The 21,452-nt window shown below is 39.1% G+C and overlaps 4 protein-coding genes across 6 annotated transcripts; 3 read left to right on the forward strand and 1 right to left on the reverse strand.

Annotated features, from left to right (window-relative positions):
- The first annotated feature begins 1,046 nt into the window (after nucleotides 1–1,046).
- On the forward strand, nucleotides 1,047–4,221 carry LOC109137001 (cytochrome P450 2K1). Its single transcript, XM_027284709.1, has 9 exons — nucleotides 1,047–1,330; nucleotides 1,525–1,687; nucleotides 1,845–1,994; nucleotides 2,097–2,257; nucleotides 2,723–2,902; nucleotides 2,985–3,126; nucleotides 3,236–3,420; nucleotides 3,552–3,693; nucleotides 3,787–4,221. Exons 1-9 carry the CDS (start codon nucleotides 1,139–1,141, stop codon nucleotides 3,972–3,974), a joined length of 1,503 nt encoding a protein of 500 aa, XP_027140510.1. The 5' UTR covers nucleotides 1,047–1,138; the 3' UTR covers nucleotides 3,975–4,221.
- A 2,886-nt stretch (nucleotides 4,222–7,107) lies between these two features.
- On the forward strand, nucleotides 7,108–10,035 carry LOC109137000 (cytochrome P450 2K1). The gene is made up of 9 exons (XM_027285510.1): nucleotides 7,108–7,366; nucleotides 7,561–7,723; nucleotides 7,882–8,025; nucleotides 8,119–8,294; nucleotides 8,758–8,937; nucleotides 9,020–9,161; nucleotides 9,271–9,455; nucleotides 9,587–9,728; nucleotides 9,822–10,035. The coding sequence occupies exons 1-9, from the start codon at nucleotides 7,175–7,177 to the stop codon at nucleotides 10,007–10,009; spliced, it is 1,512 nt and encodes a 503-aa protein (XP_027141311.1). The 5' UTR covers nucleotides 7,108–7,174; the 3' UTR covers nucleotides 10,010–10,035.
- A 3,293-nt stretch (nucleotides 10,036–13,328) lies between these two features.
- LOC104933646 (hypothetical protein) lies at nucleotides 13,329–18,152 on the reverse strand. 3 transcript variants are annotated; one of them, XM_027285644.1, is made up of 4 exons: nucleotides 18,003–18,152; nucleotides 14,803–15,486; nucleotides 14,577–14,690; nucleotides 13,329–14,377 (listed from the first exon to the last, which is right to left on the reverse strand). In XM_027285644.1, the coding sequence occupies exons 2-4, from the start codon at nucleotides 15,442–15,444 to the stop codon at nucleotides 13,442–13,444; spliced, it is 1,692 nt and encodes a 563-aa protein (XP_027141445.1). In that variant the 5' UTR covers nucleotides 15,445–15,486; nucleotides 18,003–18,152; the 3' UTR covers nucleotides 13,329–13,441. The 3 variants fall into 3 exon arrangements, with proteins under 3 accessions (XP_027141445.1, XP_010747450.2, XP_027141446.1); XM_010749148.3 differs by lacking the exon at nucleotides 18,003–18,152 and adding an exon at nucleotides 17,668–17,806; XM_027285645.1 differs by lacking the exon at nucleotides 18,003–18,152 and adding an exon at nucleotides 17,671–17,778 and having other exon boundaries at nucleotides 14,803–15,488.
- On the forward strand, nucleotides 17,866–21,081 carry rnps1 (RNA binding protein S1, serine-rich domain). The gene is made up of 7 exons (XM_010749149.3): nucleotides 17,866–17,983; nucleotides 19,027–19,173; nucleotides 19,269–19,454; nucleotides 19,897–20,002; nucleotides 20,167–20,320; nucleotides 20,411–20,552; nucleotides 20,640–21,081. Coding segments are annotated over exons 1-7 (843 nt in total). The 5' UTR covers nucleotides 17,866–17,981; the 3' UTR covers nucleotides 20,746–21,081.
- Nucleotides 21,082–21,452: the final 371 nt, after the last annotated feature.

Here is a 21,452-nt window from a genome sequence, read left to right on the forward strand (position 1 = left end):
TTCTGTACAGAGTGTAAAGCCCTCCGAGGCAAATGTCCTTTGTGACTTTGGGATATACAAATAACATCTGATTTGATTTGATTTAAAAGATAAAAATCTGACTATAAGTCAGTAAATTACATTTCTTTTCTAGCACTATGAGTCTTACGTGTACATGCACATTCAATGATTTCAATGAAAGATGTGCTAAGAAAATGTCTCTTTTTAGCTAATCACTTTCTAGGCATACTGTTTGCCAATAGTGATGTTAGACCAATGGAAATCTGGACCTTTGTCTGATGAGTCAAATCTGAGATTTTTGGTTCCTACTGCCATGTCTTTGTGAGGTGAACAGATGATATATCTGTATGTGTGGTTCCCACCATGAAGCATGGGGGAGGAGGTGCTTTGCTAGTGACACTGTTGGTGATTTATTCAAAATTCAAAGCACAGTTAACCAACATAGTTACCATAGCTTTCTGCACCAAGAATCTGGTTTGCACTTAGTGCGTCCATCAGTTCCAGACTATGTAAGGGATATTTCACCAAGAAGGATCACCTTCTTCAGGATCACCATGCATCACCTGACCTTTGCAATGCGCCAGACTGCAGAATGGTGGCAAAGCAGCTAACAAGTGCTCATCATAGGTACTACGTCAAGACTATTGGAAAAGCTTTTCAGAGGACTACCTCGTGAAGCTGACTGAGAGAATGCCAAGAGTGTACAAAGCTGTCATCAAAGCAAAAGATGGCTACCCTGATGAATCTAAAATTAATCTAAAATATAAAAGAAATTTAGTGTTGTTTACACGTTTTTTATTTACCACATAATAATGTGTTGGACCACACTGGGGAAATTCCCCATTCGCGTTGTTCCTGCCCGCAGCATGTGTATTCTGTCAAAACAAAGAAATGTAAATATGATATTACAATGATGCCTTTTTTTCATGGCCATTAGCATACTAAATGCACTTTAGTGTGCCAATGATCCCGAAAAGAAGGCATGACTGTCGTCAATACTGCCACAGAAGTTGGTATAAAGAAACCGTCTTGACAATCCCTTCATTTCATTGAGGAACATAAACTAGCTGTGAAGACAGTGTTCAGTGAAAACGTTTATATTCCTGAAACGATTCAGCTTCCAGGTGACTGTAGGGTCATGTTGGAACATCTCTTTCAGTCCTGCACTTCAGCCTCCTTGCTGGCAGCCATTGTGGGCCTGCTGGTCTTAAATTTTCTTCGCTCCAGCTTCAGCTCCCAAAATAGGGAGCCTCCAGGACCTACACCTCTCCCCCTGCTTGGTAACTTCTTTCAGGTGGATTTCGACAATCTTCACATCTCTCTTGCTGATGTGAGTTGATGTTGTTTGACAGTTCTTTTGAATTGTCGATTCTTTCCATTTCTTTGATAGAAGACAGTTTCACTTTTATGTTAGTAATTCTATCACCTGTATATGCAAATATGTTTTTAGTGTAGGTCACCAAACTATATTTCTAATTGAGGACTGTGATTTTCACTTTAGCTTCCCTCTGCTCATCTTTTTAGCTGTCCAAAACATATGGATCAATTTTCACCGTCTACCTCGGACTTAAGAAGTTTGTAGTGCTGACAGGATACAAAGCAGTCAAAGAGGCTCTGGTCGGCTATGCTGATGAGTTTGCAGATAGAGATATTATTCCAGTTTACGATGATTTCTCCCCAGGACATGGTAAGAAAATATCTTTATATTTAGGAAATTGCTTTTGAACCTGTGCTTAAGAGGTTAACCTCTTATGGAGCTAACCCAACCCTCTAACCCTAACCTTAACCCTAAAAAATTGGCTTTGGCTTAAGAGGATAAACAAGCCATCCACTTTTGTTTCCAGGCATAGTATTTGCCAATGGCGACTCATGGAAAGAAATGAGGCGTTTTACTATTTCTACACTGAAAGATTTTGGGACGAGCAAAAGGATTAGTGAAGCAAGAATCATTGAAGAGTGTAACTACCTGATTGAAGAATTTGAGAAACATGAAGGTAACATTACAACCACTACCCCTTAAGCACTGTCCCTCATATACAGTTGACAGACTATATCTATCTCTTGTTCTAACTTGGTCCAACTGTCTTTTCTTTCAGGTAAACCCTTCGACAATTCCAGGGTAGTTTCTTATGCAGTTGCAAATATAATATCGTCCATCATGTATAACACGAGGTTTGACTACAACGACCCTATCTATCAAAGTATAGTGGAGAGAGACCAGGAGACCATCGCTCTGCTAGGATCAGCCTCCCTTCAGGTACTACAGTGTGACTTAATGATTATAAGAAGATTTTACATTGTCGTGCTTAAGAACTTGTCAAGAAGAGATTATTGTTATATTGCTGTTGTAGTAAATATTTGGTAAAATGTAATTATTATTCTTACTTATTATTTATATTTGACATTTTTGCATGTTCAGCAGTGCACTGACTAAAATCTCTCTCTGTCACATTAGCATCACTAACTAACTGAACAGTTTCTTCATTTTATTACATATTATTATACCTAAACCATAATCAGTCCCAAATTGCATAGTTGTTTCTGGAGAAATGTTGGAATCCACAAACTTGTAAAATAAAGCATCTTTAAATGTTTTTTAAATTTTTGAAATTTTGAATTTGAAAATTTGAATGAAACCAGCTGATGCTCAAGATCTCATTGCTCTTGATAATTATGTTAAATCCTAAAATAATTAGAATGTTTGTATTGTGGTCTATTACAGATATACAACACGTTTCCTTGGTTGCGCCCAATTCTTAAGAACTGGAAGCTTTTGATGAAGATTATAAGGGAAAACGAGGCTGAGTCAATGAAAATCATAGCAAATCTGGAGGAGACTCTGAACCCAGAGACGTGCAGATGCTTTGTTGATGCATTCCTGGCCCAAAAGCAAAAACTAGAGGTGAGGTGCCCCCACTCCTAGGCTGATAATACAGATCAGTGAATTATTAAATATAACTCTTCTCCTCTGGATGTTATACCAGGAGTCTGGAATCAAGGATTCACACTATCATTATGAGAATCTGCTTCAGACAGTGACAAATATATTTGCAGCTGGAACGGACACTGCAGGACATACACTTCAGTGGGCTTTGCTTTTCATGGCAAAGTATCCTCATATTCAAGGTACAAAAAACAAAAAACATCACACATCATTTCAGCTAGCACTCTGAATTTTGGGTTAAAGAAGCACTTCATATTTATCAGATTGAATTTATATTTCACATACATCCAGACAAGGTCCATGAGGAACTGAGGAGGGTGATTGGAAGCCGTCCGGTTCGAGTAGAGGACAGGAAGAACCTCCCATACATTAATGCTGTCATCCATGAGTCACAAAGACTGGGTAACGTTGGCCCCCACTATGTTCCTCATCAAGCCAGCCAAGACGTCACTCTGAATGGGTACCTCATCAAAAAGGTCTGTCACCCACATCAATCCAAATCACTACATTTTTGCTTTTGTTAGATCAGTTTCTCTCTGAAATTTGTTGAAAGCATGACTTTGTTTTAGAGATTTTATATCATACAACCCACTCACTTTGCCAACAGGGGACTCCTGTGTTGCCTATTTTTTATTCTGTCCTATTAGACAAGAATGAATGGGAGGCCCCACACACATTCAACCCTTCTCACTTCCTGGATAAGGACGGTAAATTTATCAAAAGAGATGCCTTCATGCCCTTTTCTGCAGGTAAAGCCACTTTTTTCACTACAAATAAATATAATTAACTTATTATAAAGATATAATCCAGTTTAACTTGGGGCAACTCTTTTGTTCTTGCAGGTCGCAGGGTGTGTGTGGGAGAGGGTCTGGCTAGGCTAGAGCTCTTTCTCTTTTTCACCTCTCTTTTACAGCGCTTTCGCTTTACTCCTCCACCTGGAGTTACAGAGGATGAACTGGATCTCACTCCAGTTGTGGGCCTCACCCACGCTCCTACACCTCATAAACTGTGTGCCATCAGCCTTCAATGAGGAAGAGAGCTGGAGCATATGATAAATGTCTTTGCCAATGAAATGGTTTTATCATATATTGTATGTTAGCATTATTGACAATATTATACTGTAATTTAATGTACTGTTAAATGCAACCTTTGAAATCATGTATCAACTATCAGTCTTGAATTTGCTTAATTACTGAAAATGCTTACAGAATTGGGCAGATTTTCAAAATATAATCCAATCTGGTCTGTCTGTGAAATATGTCATAATAAACTACTATTCTATTCCAAACGTATTACCACTTTCTTATTATATTATTTCCTTTTACTGTTCTTTGTTAATAACTTAATTACGTGTTTAAATGCAAGACAGTTTTTGATAAAATGATAAATGATATGTGAATGATAATTGTGTAAACAGCAGCAGAGATATTGGGCAGCTGGTAGACATTGAAAAGTAAATCAAATAGAGGAATAGAAGAAGCAAATATGTTTTAACATACCAGCCAACCCTCGAGGTATAGCATTGTTGTCACAGTAAATTATATTTGTAATGGGGGATGGAAGATACAACTGTGCAAACACATTTGAATACCCTCCGGTATAGCATTGTTTACATGCAAAAATACAACAATACATTTGCATTTTCTTAGTTTGGAGGAACTACATTGAGATAGGGTTTGTTGCTTATGGGCAAATATCCACATATACAAGGTGCGTAGAGCGATGATGCTTGTGAATTTTACATTTTCACCTGTGGTTGCCCCCCCCCCCCTAATAGGTCTAGCTGCCTAACTACATATCTGATTCCAAAAAAAAGTTGGGTGATGTAAATCATAAATATAAACCGAATGCAAAAATTTGAAATTTGCAAAGATTGCATTCAGGACATTACAGACAAAAATGAAGATGAATCAAAATTCTTTTGCTGGCTAATGCTTCCTTGGCAGCTTGTATGATGCACATAGCTCTTTTGAACAGACTGCGCTTTCATACATACAGTCTTCAGGTGTGTGTGTGTTTGTTGAAGGTACCCCACCCCCAAGCACCCTTTGTTGTTTATATTGTATAATTAATCACTGAAGCTGTGGTGTGTACTTTAGTGTGTAGTTATTTTTTGTGTATTTCTCCTTGTGTGTGTGCCAGTCTGTCTGTCACTCTCTCTCTTCCTGATTATCTTTTAGTCAAAGTTAGCCACTAACAAAGTGTCTGTCACAGGATACTCTCACTAGTTAGCCACTAACAAAGTGTCTGTCACAGGATACTCTCACTCTAGATATTCCTACAGAAACCTGAACCATTTCTTGGCATTGTAGCAGCCATACTTACAGACTTACTAACAAAACCCAATATTGAACAGACTAACCAAAATTAAAAGAACTCACATAGAGAATAGAGGATTGTTTGGACACTAACACTTGTAGACAGTCAAGGTATAGCATTGTTTACATGGCACAATATATTTGCAATGGGGGAGGTGGGGATAGGCAGATGAGGGGAGGCATATTCTCAGGACACAACCATCACAAATTGTCTGCCCTGTAAAATTCCGTAATACATTTTTATTTTTTATAACCTTTATTTAACCAGATAAAAACCCCATTGAGATCAAGACCTCTTTCACAAGGGTGACCTGGCCAAGAAAGGCAGCAGCGCACGTCATAGTGGTCAAAAAACAGACAGATAACAATAACACACAGTTATAGATCGATTAACAATTTAAGAGCATAGGCACTGTTCAAAAGATTTCCATTGTATTTTTTTTAAAGATAGAGCGGAATGCTTCCAGAGGAAGAAGTTCTGCAATTTTAAGTTCAGATTGTAGGGCATTACAAGCAGACGGGGCAGAGAAACTGAAAGCTTTTTTACCTGTTTCAGTTCTGACTCGAGGAGCAGCAAGATGCAGAATGTCACTTGAGCGTAGTGCATAACGGCTTTCGGTTCTCCGAAGGAACGTGCATAAAAAGTGGGAGTTAAGCCAAGAAGAGCCTTATACACCAGAGTCATCCAGTGTGTGTAGCGTCTCATCTCCAAGGAAGGCATGCCAGCTTTTGTATATAGTTCACAGTGATTGGTGAGGCGGCGACAACCAGTGATGAACCATAGAGCACAGTGATACACAGGAGTCAGGGGAAGAAGGCAGCTGGTTGACGCAGACATATATACAACATCGCCATAATCAAGTACAGGCAGGAAAGTGGCTGATATTAGAAGCTTACAAGCTCTGAGAGAAAAACATGATTTGTTTCTGTAATAAAAATTGATCTTCACCCTTAATTTTGAAACCAGTTTCAGTTTCTCCAAATGGATCTGCACTGCATCAAAAGCAGACTGTGAAAATTGAAAAGCCCGAGCAATCGATTGTGAGCAACAATAAATGACAGTATCATCCGCATAATGGTGGTATGAGGCATTTGACATGTTTGCGCATAAATCGTTAATGTAAATTGTGAATAAGTTGGGTCCTCATACTGATCCTTGAGGTGCACCTTTTGTGACCTTAAGAAAGGTGGAGCTAACTCCAGCCATCTGAGCACATTGTGTCCTATTGGCAAAATAATCGGCAAACCAAGAGGCAGCTTGTTTGGAGACACCATTCCTGCAGAGAATTTTTAGCAGAAGATTGTGATCCACAGTGTCAAATGCCTTAGACAGATGAATAAACAGCGCCACACAGAACTTTCTCGAGTCCAAAGCCTCATTAAGGACTTTTAGGGCAGCAGTAGTGGTGCTGTAATGCTTTCTAAAACCTGACTGAGGACTACCTCGTGAAGCTGACTGAGAGAATGCCAAGAGTGTACAAAGCTGTCATCAAAGCAAAAGATGGCTACCCTGATGAATCTAAAATTCATCTAAAATATAAAAGAAATTTAGTGTTGTTTACACGTTTTTTGTTTACCACATAATAATGTGTTGGACCACACTGGGGAAATTCCCGATTTGCGTTGTTCCTGCCCGCAGCATGTGTATTCTGTCAAAACAAAGAAATGTAAATATGATATTACAATGATGCCTTTTTTTCAGGGCCATTACCATACTAAATGCACTTTATTGTGCTAATGATCCCGAAAAGAAGGCAGGACTGTCGTCAATAATGCCACAGAAGTTGGTATAAAGAAGCCGTCTTGACAATCCCTTCATTTCATTGAGGAACATAAACCAGCTGTGAAGACAGTGTTCAGTGAAAACGTTTATATTCCTGAAACAATTCGGCTTCCAGGTGACTGTAGGGTCATGTTGGAACATCTCTTTCAGTCCTTCACTTCAGCCTCCTTGCTGGCAGCCATTGTGGGCCTGCTGGTCCTAAATTTTCTTCGCTCCAGCTTCAGCTCCCGAAATAGGGAGCCTCCAGGACCTACACCTCTCCCCCTGCTTGGTAACTTCTTTCAGGTGGATTTCGACAATCTTCACATCTCTCTTGCTGATGTGAGTTGATGTTGTTTGACAGTTCTTTTGAATTGTCGATTCTTTCCATTTCTTTAATAGAAGACAGTTTCATTTTTATGTTAGTAATTCTATCACCTGTATATGCAAATATGTTTTTAGTGTAGGTCACCAAACTATATTTCTAATTGAAGACTGTGATTTTCACTTTAGCTTTCCTCTGCTCATCTTTTTAGCTGTCCAAAACATATGGATCAATTTTCACCGTCTACCTTGGACTTAAGAAGGTTGTAGTGCTGACAGGATACAAAGCAGTCAAAGAGGCTCTGGTCGGCTATGCTGATGAGTTTGCAGATAGAGAGATTATTCCCATTATCGAAGATTTCTCCCCAGGACATGGTAAGAAAATGTCTTTATATTTAGGGAATTGCTTTTGAACCTGTGCTTAAGAGGTTAACCTCTTATGGAGCTAACCCAACCCTCTAACCCTAACCTTAACCCTTAAAAAATTGGCTTCGGCTTAAGAGGATAAACAAGCCAACCACTTTTGTTTCCAGGGTTAATCTTTGCCAATGGCGACTCATGGAAAGAAATGAGGCGTTTTACTATTTCTACACTGAAAGATTTTGGGACGAGCAAAAGGATTAGTGAAGCAAGAATCATTGAAGAGTGTAACTACCTGATTGAAGAATTTGAGAAACATGAAGGTAACATTACAACCACTACCCCTTAAGCACTGTCCCTCATATACAGTTGATAGACTATATCTATCTCTTGTTCTAACTTGGTCCAACTTTCTTTTCTGTCAGGTAAACCCTTTGACAATTCCAGGGTAGTTTCTTATGCAGTTGCAAATATAATATCGTCCATCATGTATAACATGAGGTTTGACTACAACGACCCTATCTATCAAAGTACAGTGGAGAGAGACCAGGAGACCATCACTCTGCTAGGATCAGCTTCCATTCAGGTACTACAGTGTGACTTAATGATTATAAGAAGATTTTACATTGTCGTGCTTAAGAACTTGTCAAGAAGAGATTAGTTATATTGCTGTTGTAGTAAATATTTGGTAAAATTGAATTATTATTCTTACTTATTATTTATATTTGACATTTTTGCATGTTCAGCAGTGCACTGACTAAAATCTCTCTAGGTCACATTAGCATCACTAACTAACTGAACAGTTTCTTCATTTTATTACATATTATTATACCTAAACCATAATTAGTACCAATTTGCATAGTTGTTTCTGGAGAAATGTTGGAATCCACAAACTTGTAAAATAAAGCATCTTTAAATGTTTTTTAAATTTTTTAAATTTTGAATTTGAAAATTTGAATGAAACCAGCTGATACTCAAGATCTCATTGCCCTTGATAATTATGTTAAATCCTAAAATAATTAGAATGTTTGTATTGTGGTCTATTACAGATATACAACACGTTTCCTTGGTTGCGCCCAATTCTTAAGAACTGGAAGCTTTTGATGAAGATTATAAGGGAAAACGAGGCTGAGTCAATGAAAATCATAGCAAATCTGGAGGAGACTCTGAACCCAGAGATGTGCAGATGCTTTGTTGATGCATTCTTGACCCAAAAGCAAAAACTAGAGGTGAGGTGCCCCCACTCCTAGGCTGATAATACAGATCAGTGAATTTTTAAATATAACTCTTCTCCTCTGGATGTTATACCAGGAGTCTGGAATCAAGGATTCACACTATCATTATGAGAATCTGCTTCAGACAGTGACAAATATATTTGCAGCTGGAACGGACACTGCAGGACATACACTTCAGTGGGCTTTGCTTTTCATGGCAAAGTATCCTCATATTCAAGGTACAAAAAACAAAAAACATCACACATCATTTCAGCTAGCACTCTGAATTTTGGGTTAAAGAAGCACTTCATATTTATCAGATTGAATTTATATTTCACATACATCCAGACAAGGTCCATGAGGAACTGAGGAGGGTGATTGGAAGCCGTCCGGTTCGAGTAGAGGACAGGAAGAACCTCCCATACATTAATGCTGTCATCCATGAGTCACAAAGACTGGGTAACGTTGGCCCCCACTATGTTCCTCATCAAGCCAGCCAAGACGTCACTCTGAATGGGTACCTCATCAAAAAGGTCTGTCACCCACATCAATCCAAATCACTACATTTTTGCTTTTGTTAGATCAGTTTCTCTCTGAAATTTGTTGAAAGCATGACTTTGTTTTAGAGATTTTATATCATACAACCCACTCACTTTGCCAACAGGGGACTCCTGTGTTGCCTATTTTTTATTCTGTCCTATTAGACGAGAATGAATGGGAGGCCCCACACACATTCAACCCTTCTCGCTTCCTGGATAAGGACGGTAAATTTATCAAAAGAGATGCCTTCATGCCCTTTTCTGCAGGTAAAGCCACTTTTTTCTCTACCGATAAATATAATTAACTTATTATAAAGATATAATCCAGTTTAACTTGGGGCAACTCTTTTGTTCTTGCAGGTCGCAGGGTGTGTGTGGGAGAGGGTCTGGCTAGGCTAGAGCTCTTTCTCTTTTTCACCTCTCTTTTCCAGCGCTTTCGCCTTACTCCTCCACCTGGAGTTACAGAGGATGAACTGGATCTCACTCCAGTTGTGGGCCTCACCCACGCTCCTACACCTCATAAACTGTGTGCCATCAGCCTTCAATGAGGAAGAGAGCTGGAGAATATGATAAATGTCTTTTTTAAAATATAATCCAATCTGGTCTGTCTGTGAAATGTGTCATAATAAACTACTATTCTATTCCAAACGTATTACCACTTTCTTATTATATTATTTCCTTTTACTGTTCTTTGTTAATAACTTAATCACGTGTTTAAATGCAAGACAGTTTTTGATAAAATGATAAATGATATGTGAATGATAATTGTGTAAACAGCAGCAGAGATATTGCAGCTGTTGGGCAGCTGGTAGACGTTAAAAAGTAAAACAAATAGAGGAATAGAAGAAGCAACTGCCATACTGCCATACGTATATTTATATTACACTGAAAATTCTGTAATACTGTGCCATATTGCCACACGGATGTCTTTTAGCTTGTATATGCTTTTAGATTCGTATATTTTTATTTTTATTTTTTATTTTTTTACATCTTTTACTTATATTTTTATACTTTACTTTATATACTTATATTTCATGTTCATGCTGTCTGCACTGACAATAAAGTTGACTTGACAAATATGTTTTAACATAACAGCCAACCCTCGAGGTATAGCATTGTTTTCACAGTAGTAAGTATATTTGTAATGGGGGAGGGAAGATACAACTGTGCAAACACATTTGAATACCCTCCGGTATAGCATTGTTTACATGCAATAATATAACAGCACATTTGTATTTTCTTAGTCTGGAGGGCAGCTGTAGCCTAAACGCAAATGACCGATGGCTATGTAAACAGTCATAAGAGCCATCCAGAGGCCTCAGGGGAGGGGAAACATCTTCTTTGATGAGGATGCTGATGTTTCATCCTCACTTCATTTCCCTGTCAGGACACAACCATCACAAATGGTTTGCCTTTTAAGATTCCATAACATATTCAACAACACATTTGTATTTTCTTAGTTTGGAGGAACTACATTGAGATAGGGTTTGAAGGCAAAGCAGCTAACAAGTGCTCATCATAGGTACTACGTCAAGACTATTGGAAAAGCTTTTCAGAGGACTACCTCGTGAAGCTGACTGAGAGAATGCCAAGAGTGTACAAAGCTGTCATTAAAGCAAAAGATTGCTACCCTGATGAATCTAAAATTCATCTAAAATATAAAAGAAATTTAGTGTTGTTTACACGTTTTTTATTTACCACATAATATCTGTGTTAATGTCTTCAGTGCTAATCTAGAATGTAGAAAATAATAAAAAATAAAGAAAAAACATTGAATGAGAAGGTTTATCCACTAACTCCACTATCCAGAACTTTTGACTGGTACTGTTAATGTGCATGATACAAATGATCAAACATGCATGTCCATATACTTGAAAGGTACATATAGTGTACATACATTTTTATTTAATTTAATATTTTATTTTGTTATTTCAAGTATATCTGAAATTGTTTGGATTTATTTTCTTATACATATTGTATGTTATTATTATTAACAAAATTCTACTGTACTATTAACTGGGACTTCAGTTAATCCCTTGAAATCATGTATCAACTATCAATCAATTTATTTGTGTGATCAAAATGCTAAAAAGTTTTTGGTGTTTGAGCAAAAGTAGAGTTCAAAGACTCTAGTTCACTCTCACAGAGTCAAGTCCATTATATATTTGACTCTAATTTGTAATTTGTACAGTAGTTGGTGTCAAAACCAAGTGTAAAAACAAAGTGTCATGAAATCAGACCTGTAAGTGTAATTGCATTATTATTAACTCTGAAAGTTGCTTTTACACTTGAAGTGTTCATGGCAGTGGAAGGGTCTGTGCTTTTGACCTGCATTTAAACTTTACCACTGTTTGATAATTAAGTTAAGTTATATATATATTTTACGTTATATTTTATTTTGATATTTCTCTTCTGGCATCTGGTTGTTTTGCAGTAGTGAGCCACTGTAACTTTAATTTATGTTATTACACTGTTACCAGCCACCTTATAACTGTTTAACCAGCTAGCAGTTAGCATGGATGCCTGATCTCACTGTGACAGAACAATTGACAGCAGGTCAAAATGTCTCACAATCTGTCAAATACTGTGATGCACATAGCTGTAACTGTTAGAAGTTGTTAGGTAGTGTGCAACAGATGAGCTGCAATTTGCTTGCTGAGTCAAAAAAGTCCCCTAGGCCTGTTAGAGAATGTTTTGTTAGTATTTGCTGACTAAAAAGTTACACTATTTGATTAGACACTATGTCTCTTTTGTGTTTTTCACGTTTCATTGCTTGAGAGTGTGTGCAACTCTCTTGTTGCACACACCAATTGTCTTGAGAATGTCAAAATAAATGTCGAAGTAACACCAAACATGACCACCTTTATTTTAGCAGACCTTTTTTTTTTTTACGTTATGAGGCTAACACTTGTGTTGTTTTTCTGGACTTGTCCAAAATTAGTAATGTTTAATGTTAAGTTATACCCCAATTCACAATACTGACATTCCAATGATTATTTCGTCATTCTTTATTTTGAAAAAAGGGGTTGATTTAAGAAACAATCAGATTTCATGGGTACAAAAGTATGTGAACCTTCAGTTAATAGGATATTGCAACTCCTAACCTCAACCAAACGGTTTCTATAGTGACTCATCAGTCTCTCACATCTACGTTGAAGGATATTTGCCATTACCAATGTTCTTGTGTCTCTTGTTAATATTTTAGAAGGTCATCCACTTCTAGGCGGAGTTGTAGTCTTTTTTTAGCGCTCTCCATTTGTAGATGATCTGCCTCAGGTTGGAACAATGAAGCTTAAATATTTTTGAGACGACTTCACAGCTACCGCCAGACAATTTCGTCCCCAAACATCTCTGATGTTATTGGTCCATTTCAGTGGTTAATTTAGCCACCAATTTGTCCTACCAGATTCTACTTAACTGCTTGTTTTAACCAATGTATCTCAGGGTTCACACACTTTTGCACCTCCATACGTTTTTTTTAGAGTATATTGAATTGATAAACCTGCACCTGTTACTTAAAAAATAATGGTTTTGATTAAATAAGGAAATCAGGGTGAAACAATAGAACTCTAAAATTCACAAAGGTTTGAGCAGTCTTTATTTTTTTTAATCAGTTGGCATAGAGGTATGTAAACTAACAGTTTGTAATGCCACTCCTGGTGATACAAAAAATCATAGATACAAAATAAACAAGAAGTGTCTTTTATTATACCAAAGTGCCTGCATGTAAGATATCACTTTGTCTAATTTTGTAATCATTGCTGATAGTAAAGACAAATAATTTTACTAAAGCACTGTAATCCCTATATTCTATTGCTGTTCTTTTAAAATGTACGCTGGAAGTAAAATAAATTGATCTAAAAATGCTACAGTGTTCACTGTAAAAAAACACGTGTCTTAAATAATCATTCCAAAGCCACTCCATGATCACATTTAAGCCCTTAATTTCCAAAACACACTGTGTTTGCGTCTGAAGCCCTCTATGGTCCTTCCACTTTAATAATATTAATCTGTTGATCCAGTGGTTGGGTGGACACGCTGCAGTCCTGGAGAGTCCTTGCTGAACAGCTGCTTGGGAAATCAGATGTTTTACTCTCTGATCCTCTGAATGTCTGGGAATGTGACTGGTTGTATGTAGAGACATAGGACTGTGAGTAGGGTGGCACAAGTGTTTGACTGTTTTGTTGTGGGTATGTGGCTGTATAAGGCTGTGTTTGAGGGGGAGTGTGAGTAAGAGGGAGACTTTCAGCATTGCTACATGGTAGAAACCCATTCATGCTAGAAGGGCTAAGTCCTGGCAGTTTAAAGGCCTCTACATTTTCTAAACTCTCTAAAGAGTTGTAGCCTTGCTCTGTTTGGCTGCACTGAGTATATGTGAGTTGACTGAAGTTGAATGTGTCTTGGCTGAAGGAAGTTGCTGTAGAATCCGTTGGCAAATCAGAAGGTGATGGAGTTTTGTTGTGCTGCTGCTGTTGAACACTGCTACAATGTCCCAGTTTGGAGGCAAAACTCTGTAGAGTGCTGAGTATCTGCTTCTGAATGTGCGTCTGCTGCGCTTGCTCCCTCTCAAGGCGGCATTGCTGCTCCACCAGCATCTTCACTGCAAGACCCAAGCTACGCACCTCAGAGCCCAGGGTCTGAATCTGATCCTGCAGACCAACTCTCCCTCTGGTGTCCTGGACAGCCTGTTGGGGGCTTGGGTTCCCCTCATTACGAGTGGTGCCCTGGCCTCCAGGGGGCTGTAGTCGGATGGCGTTAAGCCCAGGAGCCGAGGATGTTAGAGAAGATGGTGATCGGTTAGTAAGGCGAACACCAACCCGAGGGAGAGGGTGAAGGGAACGGACAGACGGACCTGGTCTCTGTGTCAGAAAACGCCTGGGGACGCTGCCTCCTCCAGACTGATCTTCCATAACAGTCTGTGCAACGTAACAGAATAGAAAATAGTAAAAAAAATATGAGATTATAGTACAATTTTATTAACATAACATGTTGTATATATGTTACATTGGTCAATCTCACAGAGTTGGGTGAGGACATATGTTAGAATACAAACTTGTATCAGCTAGCTGCTGGTGTGTTCTCTACTGTGGCCTGCAGTCTGTCATTTGCTCTCACCTTTTCAGTAGTCAGATCATAAGTTTCAGGCGGTTGTGGCACAGTACTTCTCAAATCAGCACCGTGGACACTCGAGTTATCTCTCCTCAACAATGATGCCATCTGGTGGAATGACTGTTGAACAGCAATACAAGTTAAGACTGAAAGTGATATTCGACACATTATACAGCTCTTGTGCCATTGTAAGCAACAACTACAGACCTAACAACTGGATTTTGATGAGTACCTTCATCCTGTGCGACAGGGCTTTATCCAAAAGCCTTTTCCGAGCTGCCAGCATTGAATTGGTGGCTGGAGAAGGTGTGACTCTCCTCCTCATGAGTGCTCCTGAAGCTGTTAGTGTGGAAGACACTGCACTTGCCTCTGTCCTTGTTACAGTTGACTGAGGACTTCTTTGTTGGTTGTTCTGTGCAAGGGAGGTGACACTAACAATCTGGATGTCATTTTCTTCCTTATCTCCCTCATGTTGCTGTTCTGGCCTGTTACCTCTGCTGGCCTCCCCAGACCCAGAAGGCTTTGCATCAGTATCCAGATTTGTGGAAGTCTGTTTGGCAAAGTTTGCTGCTGCTGTGAAGCCCGCATGGTGAGATGCCTCCCGCAGAAGGTTTTGGAGATGAATGTTACTCCAACCCTCTTGTATTGCCCCAGCTCGTGGCTGCACCTGAGCTGATGATGTGATGCTTCCAGCCTCCACAGGTCGGACCCTCCCTGGCGGCCTCCCTTGAAACTCCCTCAGGAACAGGTAGATGGCCTGGGCAGAAACCTTGATGTTCTCCAGCTCCAGCACAGCTTTGATCTTACGGAAACTCAGGCCTGCCTTCCGCAGCTCCACCACTTTGTGTTTGGCGGCATCATCCAGCCGGCCCATGGTCTCTCACTCCAAAGGAAGTGTGAGTTTGGCTGTTACTTGCTAGAAAAAAAAAAAAAAAACACAATACAAAATAAATAAAATACAATACAACTGTAATTAACACTTGGTGTACGTTCGATACTGGGTCGTTTCGTGGTGCTGTAGATGTTTTCTAGCATGTCAAAAACACCAGTTATGCAACATTTTCCCTGTTTTTACTTTGCTGCTGCAACACAAGAATTTGCCTTCAGCGATCAAATAAAGTGCCAATTTCCTTGTTCTTATAACACACTTTTCTTGGTATAACAACATATTACTTCATCATGTCATGCCAAGAAGTAGTCTAAGTCTAGTCTAGAAGCATTGTGGATGATCCAACACACCCCTCCCATGTTCTCTTCTCCCTGCTACCTTCTGAAAGAAAGTTTAAGGACCAACGCTGCCAGGATGGGGAACTGTTACACAACAGTAAAATGTAAATTTGCACCTATATCCATGCACACATGCACCTTCTATCTGCTGCTACTCTTTACTCTTTTTATTCAACATCTACCTCTCTACTGTGTATACCTAATACAGCCATCCTGTATATATCCATATGTAGCACATGTACAAACATACACACATGTACATAAAAAGCCTAGTCTGTAGAATTGCAAAGGGATGGAAACTTTCCATGGGAAGTTAAGCTGAGGAATCTTGGAAATATTCCAAATAGGAAACTCCATAGGAATTATGGAAATTTCTGCAAATATATATGGGAATTAACTGAAAATTTGGGGTAATTTTAGTGATCTGTATCATACAAAATACAAAAAACAAAACAAAACATGACATTTCACCAGATTTATCTGTTAGTAGAACTTTATCAAGTTTTAATTATTTTATTGGGTTAAATCAAGGGTACTTGCATGAAATCTGTTTAAGGGCCAAAACTTCAATTTAGTAAATTCCCATTTATTCCCATACATTCCCGATAATTCCCATGGAAAGTTTACAACTTTGAAAATTCCTGGAATTTTGCAAACCTACTAGTCTGCTATGCTACCCGTGTTTCTTGTCAAATTGTAAGACGTATTTGTAGCACTGTATGTTTATGTGGTCCTGTCTTAATTCACTGTGTACTGTGTATATAGTTCAGGGGTCTTCAACCAGGGGGCCGTGGCCCCTAGGGGGTCTGCAGAGGTACTTCAGGGGGTCTGCCAATTTTTTGTCATAATAATTAACAAAAATGATAACGAGTAAACTGCAAGCATTAACATGCAATAGAACCTTCTTTTGACAAAAACTATTACTATGTATATATTATTTATAAATGATTCCATTATGCCTGAGTGTTTTATCAATCATAAACACATGTAGGCTAATAACCCAGCATATAATCATCATATACATCATCCCTCCCTCTGCAAACCCTACATCTGCCTGCTTACTTAGCTCTACAGCCACTGACATTGTGGGTGTATGTTATGTGCTATTGTGTGTAACTTTGTATTTTGTATTATCTGTCCTCTGTGTTTTTTTGCTTTGCACTGTTTCTTACTGTGCTGTAATATGTTATAATTGTGTCTGCCGAACGGACTGCAGATGAAAAATAGCTGTGAGCTAACTCTGGTGCAGTACATCAAATGTAATCGTTTATGTTTAATACTGTACATTGTCCCATTAAATAAATGAATGTAAAAAAAAAACTTACTTGTTTACATATGTTGTTTTTATTTGTTTGTATACTGGAGTATTGTAACAAAAACAATATCAGAGTATTTCTGATTCTGATATAAATAGGTTAATAAGGTGACATAAACGGTGAATAAAGTAAATATAAAAGTTATTATAAGCCAGGTTTAAAATGTGACACATGTAGGGGGGTCTCTGTTCTGTTTGTCTCTCGTCCAATGGCTGAAAAAGGTTGAAAATGGTTCCCTGATACAGTTGAAATGACAATAAAACTCCGTAACTCGACCAGTGATCACACTATCTTACCTACGTAGAACAAGAAGATTATAAAATAATATATATCGACCAGCACATGAAAATGTACTACTTCGTTTTTTTTTTTTCTATCGGCGCTTTTGTTATCGTCACAAAGCGAGGTGGTAAGTGGTTATCATAAGCACAAGTATGTATTATTATATATATATTATATCATTATAATGTTTGGCGCCGTCACCTTACGTTCACCTGTAACTAACAGATGTTGGCAGAGCTAACAGCTAGCACGGCAACCGTTGTCAAGCTCACCTTTTTTTTTTTTGAGAGTGAAGAGTCGATTCGTGTTTCCAGCTCGGTTAAATCATTTCACGTAACGTTGCCGCGATTAAACATTTCGTCCTCGCATAGCTACGACGCCGCCATGCACACACACAATCACTTTTTTTATTTATTTTTTTAATTAACCGACAACAACATAAATAAAGAGAAGAGCGGCGCTCGGGTTGCTACGCAACTTCCGCTTCGTCGTCATCGTCGTCGTCATCGTCATCATCGCCGCGCGACGTTTTTCTCAGGCCCCCAAGCAAAGTTGCTGAAGCGAAATCATCTCTGTGAACAAAAACATGTAAGTTTAAGCGTCTTACCGGGTTGCAGTCGAGCCAGTTGTACCTCTAATGTATATTTTATGGTGCACGAAAAAACGGTGGCACGTTTTATCGCCGCTTTAGCGCTTCGTGTGTCGAGCAGTGACCGTTAAACGGCAGCAGCCGAGCCGCTCTCGGGGAAATGAAAATCAATGGCGGCGCGTGTCCGAGCGCACAGTCGTCTCTGAGATATTTGTTTGCACAGATAACTGTAGTGGTAATAAATTATACGTTTCTAAATATTTATTGTTGTTATTTTCAATGCGTATAACGTTAGTCGTGTAAATTCCTGCAACATTTCCGAGGCTTAAGCTCCGATAAACGTGTTTTATGGTTTAGTTTGTGCATTTATTGTAACAAGCACATTATGGCTCATGTACAGATTGTAAAGCCCTCTGAGGCAAATGTATTTTGTGACTTTGGGCTATACAAATAAAATTGATTTGATTTGTTCATTATGTTTTCAGTATAGTTCCGAAACTCATCGATTAATCGAAATTGTTGGGACAAATTCTGATAAATGACTGAAATGATTAATCGATTAATAATCTGTGTATTGTCTATGTACAGTCTCTCAAAGACTCTTTATAAGGTTTTAGATTTACATATTGCATAGTTCACTGTTACTGGTTTTATTTAACTGCTATTTATACTTGTGTGTGTATAGTGTTAAAATAGGATATTGTATAGGTGTATAGGGTTAAAGTTTTGTTTTCTTGCTATCACTTACTATCTCACTTACCGTTTGGGAGCTGCCTTGTAGCAAATCCTCTTTGGTGTCATAGTAATGTAAATATCTTTTGAGTTTTGGGCTGTTGGGAAGACAAAATGGCCATCTGAAGACATTATTTTGGTAATCGTGACATGCAATTCCCACTAATTCTGACATTTTATAGACTAAATGTTAAGTCATAAAAGTTATGGTTAACTGACAATATATATATATATTTTTGTTGCTGCCCTACACCATTCTCAATATATATATATGATGATCTCAAAGTAACATTGTTGTCTATGACTTCAGGGCACCATCACCCACAAAGCGGAAGGAGGAGGAAAAAACAAAAGACAGAGGCAAAGAAAAGACTGGTGCCAAGGAAGGAGACAAGGAGAGAGGACGGGAGAAAGTGAGGAAACGCCGCAGTGCTTCTACTGGCAGCAGCAGCAGCAGGTTTGTTTTCTAAGTTACCCTGTTAAGTTATCATTTCTCTTAAATATGTGTATTTTCCTACCTATAATGTGTGTCTTTGTTTTGAACATGACCAGGTCCAGATCTAGCTCTACTTCAAGCAGCAGCTCAGGTTCCAGCTCAGGTTCCTCAAGTGGATCCAGCTCATCTGGTTCCAGCCGCTCTGGATCTTCAAGCTCTCGTTCCTCCTCCTCCTCCAGCTCCTCAGGCTCCCCCAGCCCCAGCCGTAGACGCCATGACAACCGCCGCCGCTCCCGCTCAGCGTAAGTCACTTGCGTAATATTTATACACTGCGATGTCTTACCCTCGAATTCCACTGGATGAGACGCTTTCCGTGTGCGCCATGGCCGCTGGAGCTATAAGTGGCTATTCTAGTCAATGTTTGAAACCCCACTGCAGTCCGTTTCAGAAATACGTGACTGTTCTATGGAAAGGTGCGAGCAGCCAGACACAGAAACGGCATAGAGAATCCGGTCAATTTCAAAACACCCCGTGAAAAAGACCAAATCTTAGAAAGGAAGTCTGGTAGGCTTAAACTTCTGCCTCTGAAAGCTCCTGGTGGGATTTGAAGTTGCATGGAGGACGAACCAAAACAGCGTCACGGCCATGATGCGATAGAGACATGCGTGGTTGGGTTTCAGGGGTTTAGCGTCCACTTGTTTTGTACATGACGAGGTTAATCAGTGTTTTGGTGTGATTCTGCAGGTCCAAAACACAGAAAAGGGGAGATGACAAGGAGCGAAGAAAAAGAAGCCCAAGCCCCAAACCAACTAAAGTCCATTTAGGGCGGCTGACCAGGAATGTCACTAAGGTCAGTTGAGAAATTTCACAACACATGAGTATTTTATTTTAACTTGACTTAAGTTTATGCCACTACATCCGAAACCTCACATAAATGAACAATGTTCAGAAACTCAGAAAGATTCCTCTGAAAGTTTTTGGTGAACCTGTACTATGTTTGTTTTTTTGGCACAGGACCACATCCAGGAAATCTTTTCCACTTATGGAAAAATCAAAATGGTTGAAATGCCAATGGACAGGCTCCACCCACACCTGTCCAGGGGTTATGCCTATGTGGAGTTTGAGACTCCTGATGAGGCTCAGAAGGCCCTCAAGTACATGGATGGAGGTAGGCCGTAGAGTGTTTGCTTAAAAAAAAAAAAAGGATTACTGTGGACATACATGTTAAATAATTATTATATAATTTTGGTATTGATAGGTCAGATTGATGGACAGGAAATCACTGCATCTGCTGTGCTTGCTCAACGAGTCCGGCCTCCACCTCGAAGACCTTCTCCACCACGCAGAATGCCCCCACCACCACCTATGTGGCGCCGCAGTCCACCGCGCATGAGAAGAAGGTACATTTTGGTTGCTCATTCTTCCTGCCTTCCCACCACAAGAGCTTTTTTTCCCGCCTTTTTAAAAAAATGTTTGTGTCCTCACAGGTCCCGCTCCCCAAGGAGACGCTCCCCAGCACGCCGCCGATCTCGCTCCAGATCTCCCGGCCGCAGGCGTCACCGCTCTCGTTCCAGCTCTAACTCCTCCAGATAGACGAGTTTCCTCCCTCCTGATCTCTTAGATAGTCTCTCTGAGCAACAGCAGTTCCTGTTTTCCCAGGCCTCGTGGACTCATCAGAAATTAAATCATCTGCATTGTAGCCAACAAAACACATGCCTACATGTTTTTTTGTGCAAATGTGAGTTTTTCTTTTTTTTTCATATTTTGTGTAAAGTTGATCCTAAAAAGCTGGTTCTGTGTTTATGTTGCGTTTGGAGTCCACTAAGATCTACAAATGTTTCTTTTTTTTTTTTAATGTGACTTCTTTTTACCACATACTGAATTTTTAGACGTTTTGAAAAAAATAAAAACACTGAAACACGAACAGAATGGGAGTCTAGTCAAGATTCTGAGAGGTCTTTGCTGTTAACATGTTTGGCGTACTTTTAAATGAATATCAACTAGAAACACAGGGAAGGGGAGTAATACATGGAGTATATTTAACGCTTTAATTTCTCTGAACATGTTTTTAAACTGTGACAGGCAACTAAAGGAACATTTAGCACAAAGAACCATGTATCCTCATATTTAATTTTGAAGGCCAGAAGGCTAAAACAATTCTAGATACAGGTATGTATGTACATTATTCTGTGGTAACACAGATGGTGGACAAAACCAGTAATAAAATATAGATACAATGTAATTCATAAGACCTTTTAAGTATGTACATTTTCTATTACGTCTGTGCTGCTGTGTTACAC

This window comes from Larimichthys crocea, chromosome XII (genome assembly GCF_000972845.2).
Source record: "Larimichthys crocea isolate SSNF chromosome XII, L_crocea_2.0, whole genome shotgun sequence".
NCBI classification, from domain to species: Eukaryota; Metazoa; Chordata; class Actinopteri; family Sciaenidae; genus Larimichthys; species Larimichthys crocea.

What these genes read in the sequence shown, in the direction of transcription:
- LOC109137001 (XM_027284709.1), top strand. Translation starts at nt 1,139, where the DNA reads ATGTTGGAACATCTCTTTCAGTCCTGCACTTCAGCCTCCTTGCTGGCA. An exon ending in TTCACATCTCTCTTGCTGAT is followed by an intron (nt 1,331 to 1,524) that starts GTGAGTTGATGT and finishes TCATCTTTTTAG; the next exon opens with CTGTCCAAAACATATGGATC. An exon ending in TGATTTCTCCCCAGGACATG is followed by an intron (nt 1,688 to 1,844) that starts GTAAGAAAATAT and finishes TTTTGTTTCCAG; the next exon opens with GCATAGTATTTGCCAATGGC.
- LOC109137000 (XM_027285510.1), top strand. Translation starts at nt 7,175, where the DNA reads ATGTTGGAACATCTCTTTCAGTCCTTCACTTCAGCCTCCTTGCTGGCA. An exon ending in CCCAAAAGCAAAAACTAGAG is followed by an intron (nt 8,938 to 9,019) that starts GTGAGGTGCCCC and finishes ATGTTATACCAG; the next exon opens with GAGTCTGGAATCAAGGATTC. An exon ending in AAAGTATCCTCATATTCAAG is followed by an intron (nt 9,162 to 9,270) that starts GTACAAAAAACA and finishes ACATACATCCAG; the next exon opens with ACAAGGTCCATGAGGAACTG.
- LOC104933646 (XM_027285644.1), bottom strand. Translation starts at nt 15,444, where the DNA reads ATGGGCCGGCTGGATGATGCCGCCAAACACAAAGTGGTGGAGCTGCGG. An exon ending in CCCTGTCGCACAGGATGAAG is followed by an intron (nt 14,691 to 14,802) that starts GTACTCATCAAA and finishes GCTGTTCAACAG; the next exon opens with TCATTCCACCAGATGGCATC. An exon ending in ATGATCTGACTACTGAAAAG is followed by an intron (nt 14,378 to 14,576) that starts GTGAGAGCAAAT and finishes TACGTTGCACAG; the next exon opens with ACTGTTATGGAAGATCAGTC.
- rnps1 (XM_010749149.3), top strand. An exon ending in TGACCAGGAATGTCACTAAG is followed by an intron (nt 20,003 to 20,166) that starts GTCAGTTGAGAA and finishes TTTTTGGCACAG; the next exon opens with GACCACATCCAGGAAATCTT. An exon ending in CCACCGCGCATGAGAAGAAG is followed by an intron (nt 20,553 to 20,639) that starts GTACATTTTGGT and finishes GTGTCCTCACAG; the next exon opens with GTCCCGCTCCCCAAGGAGAC.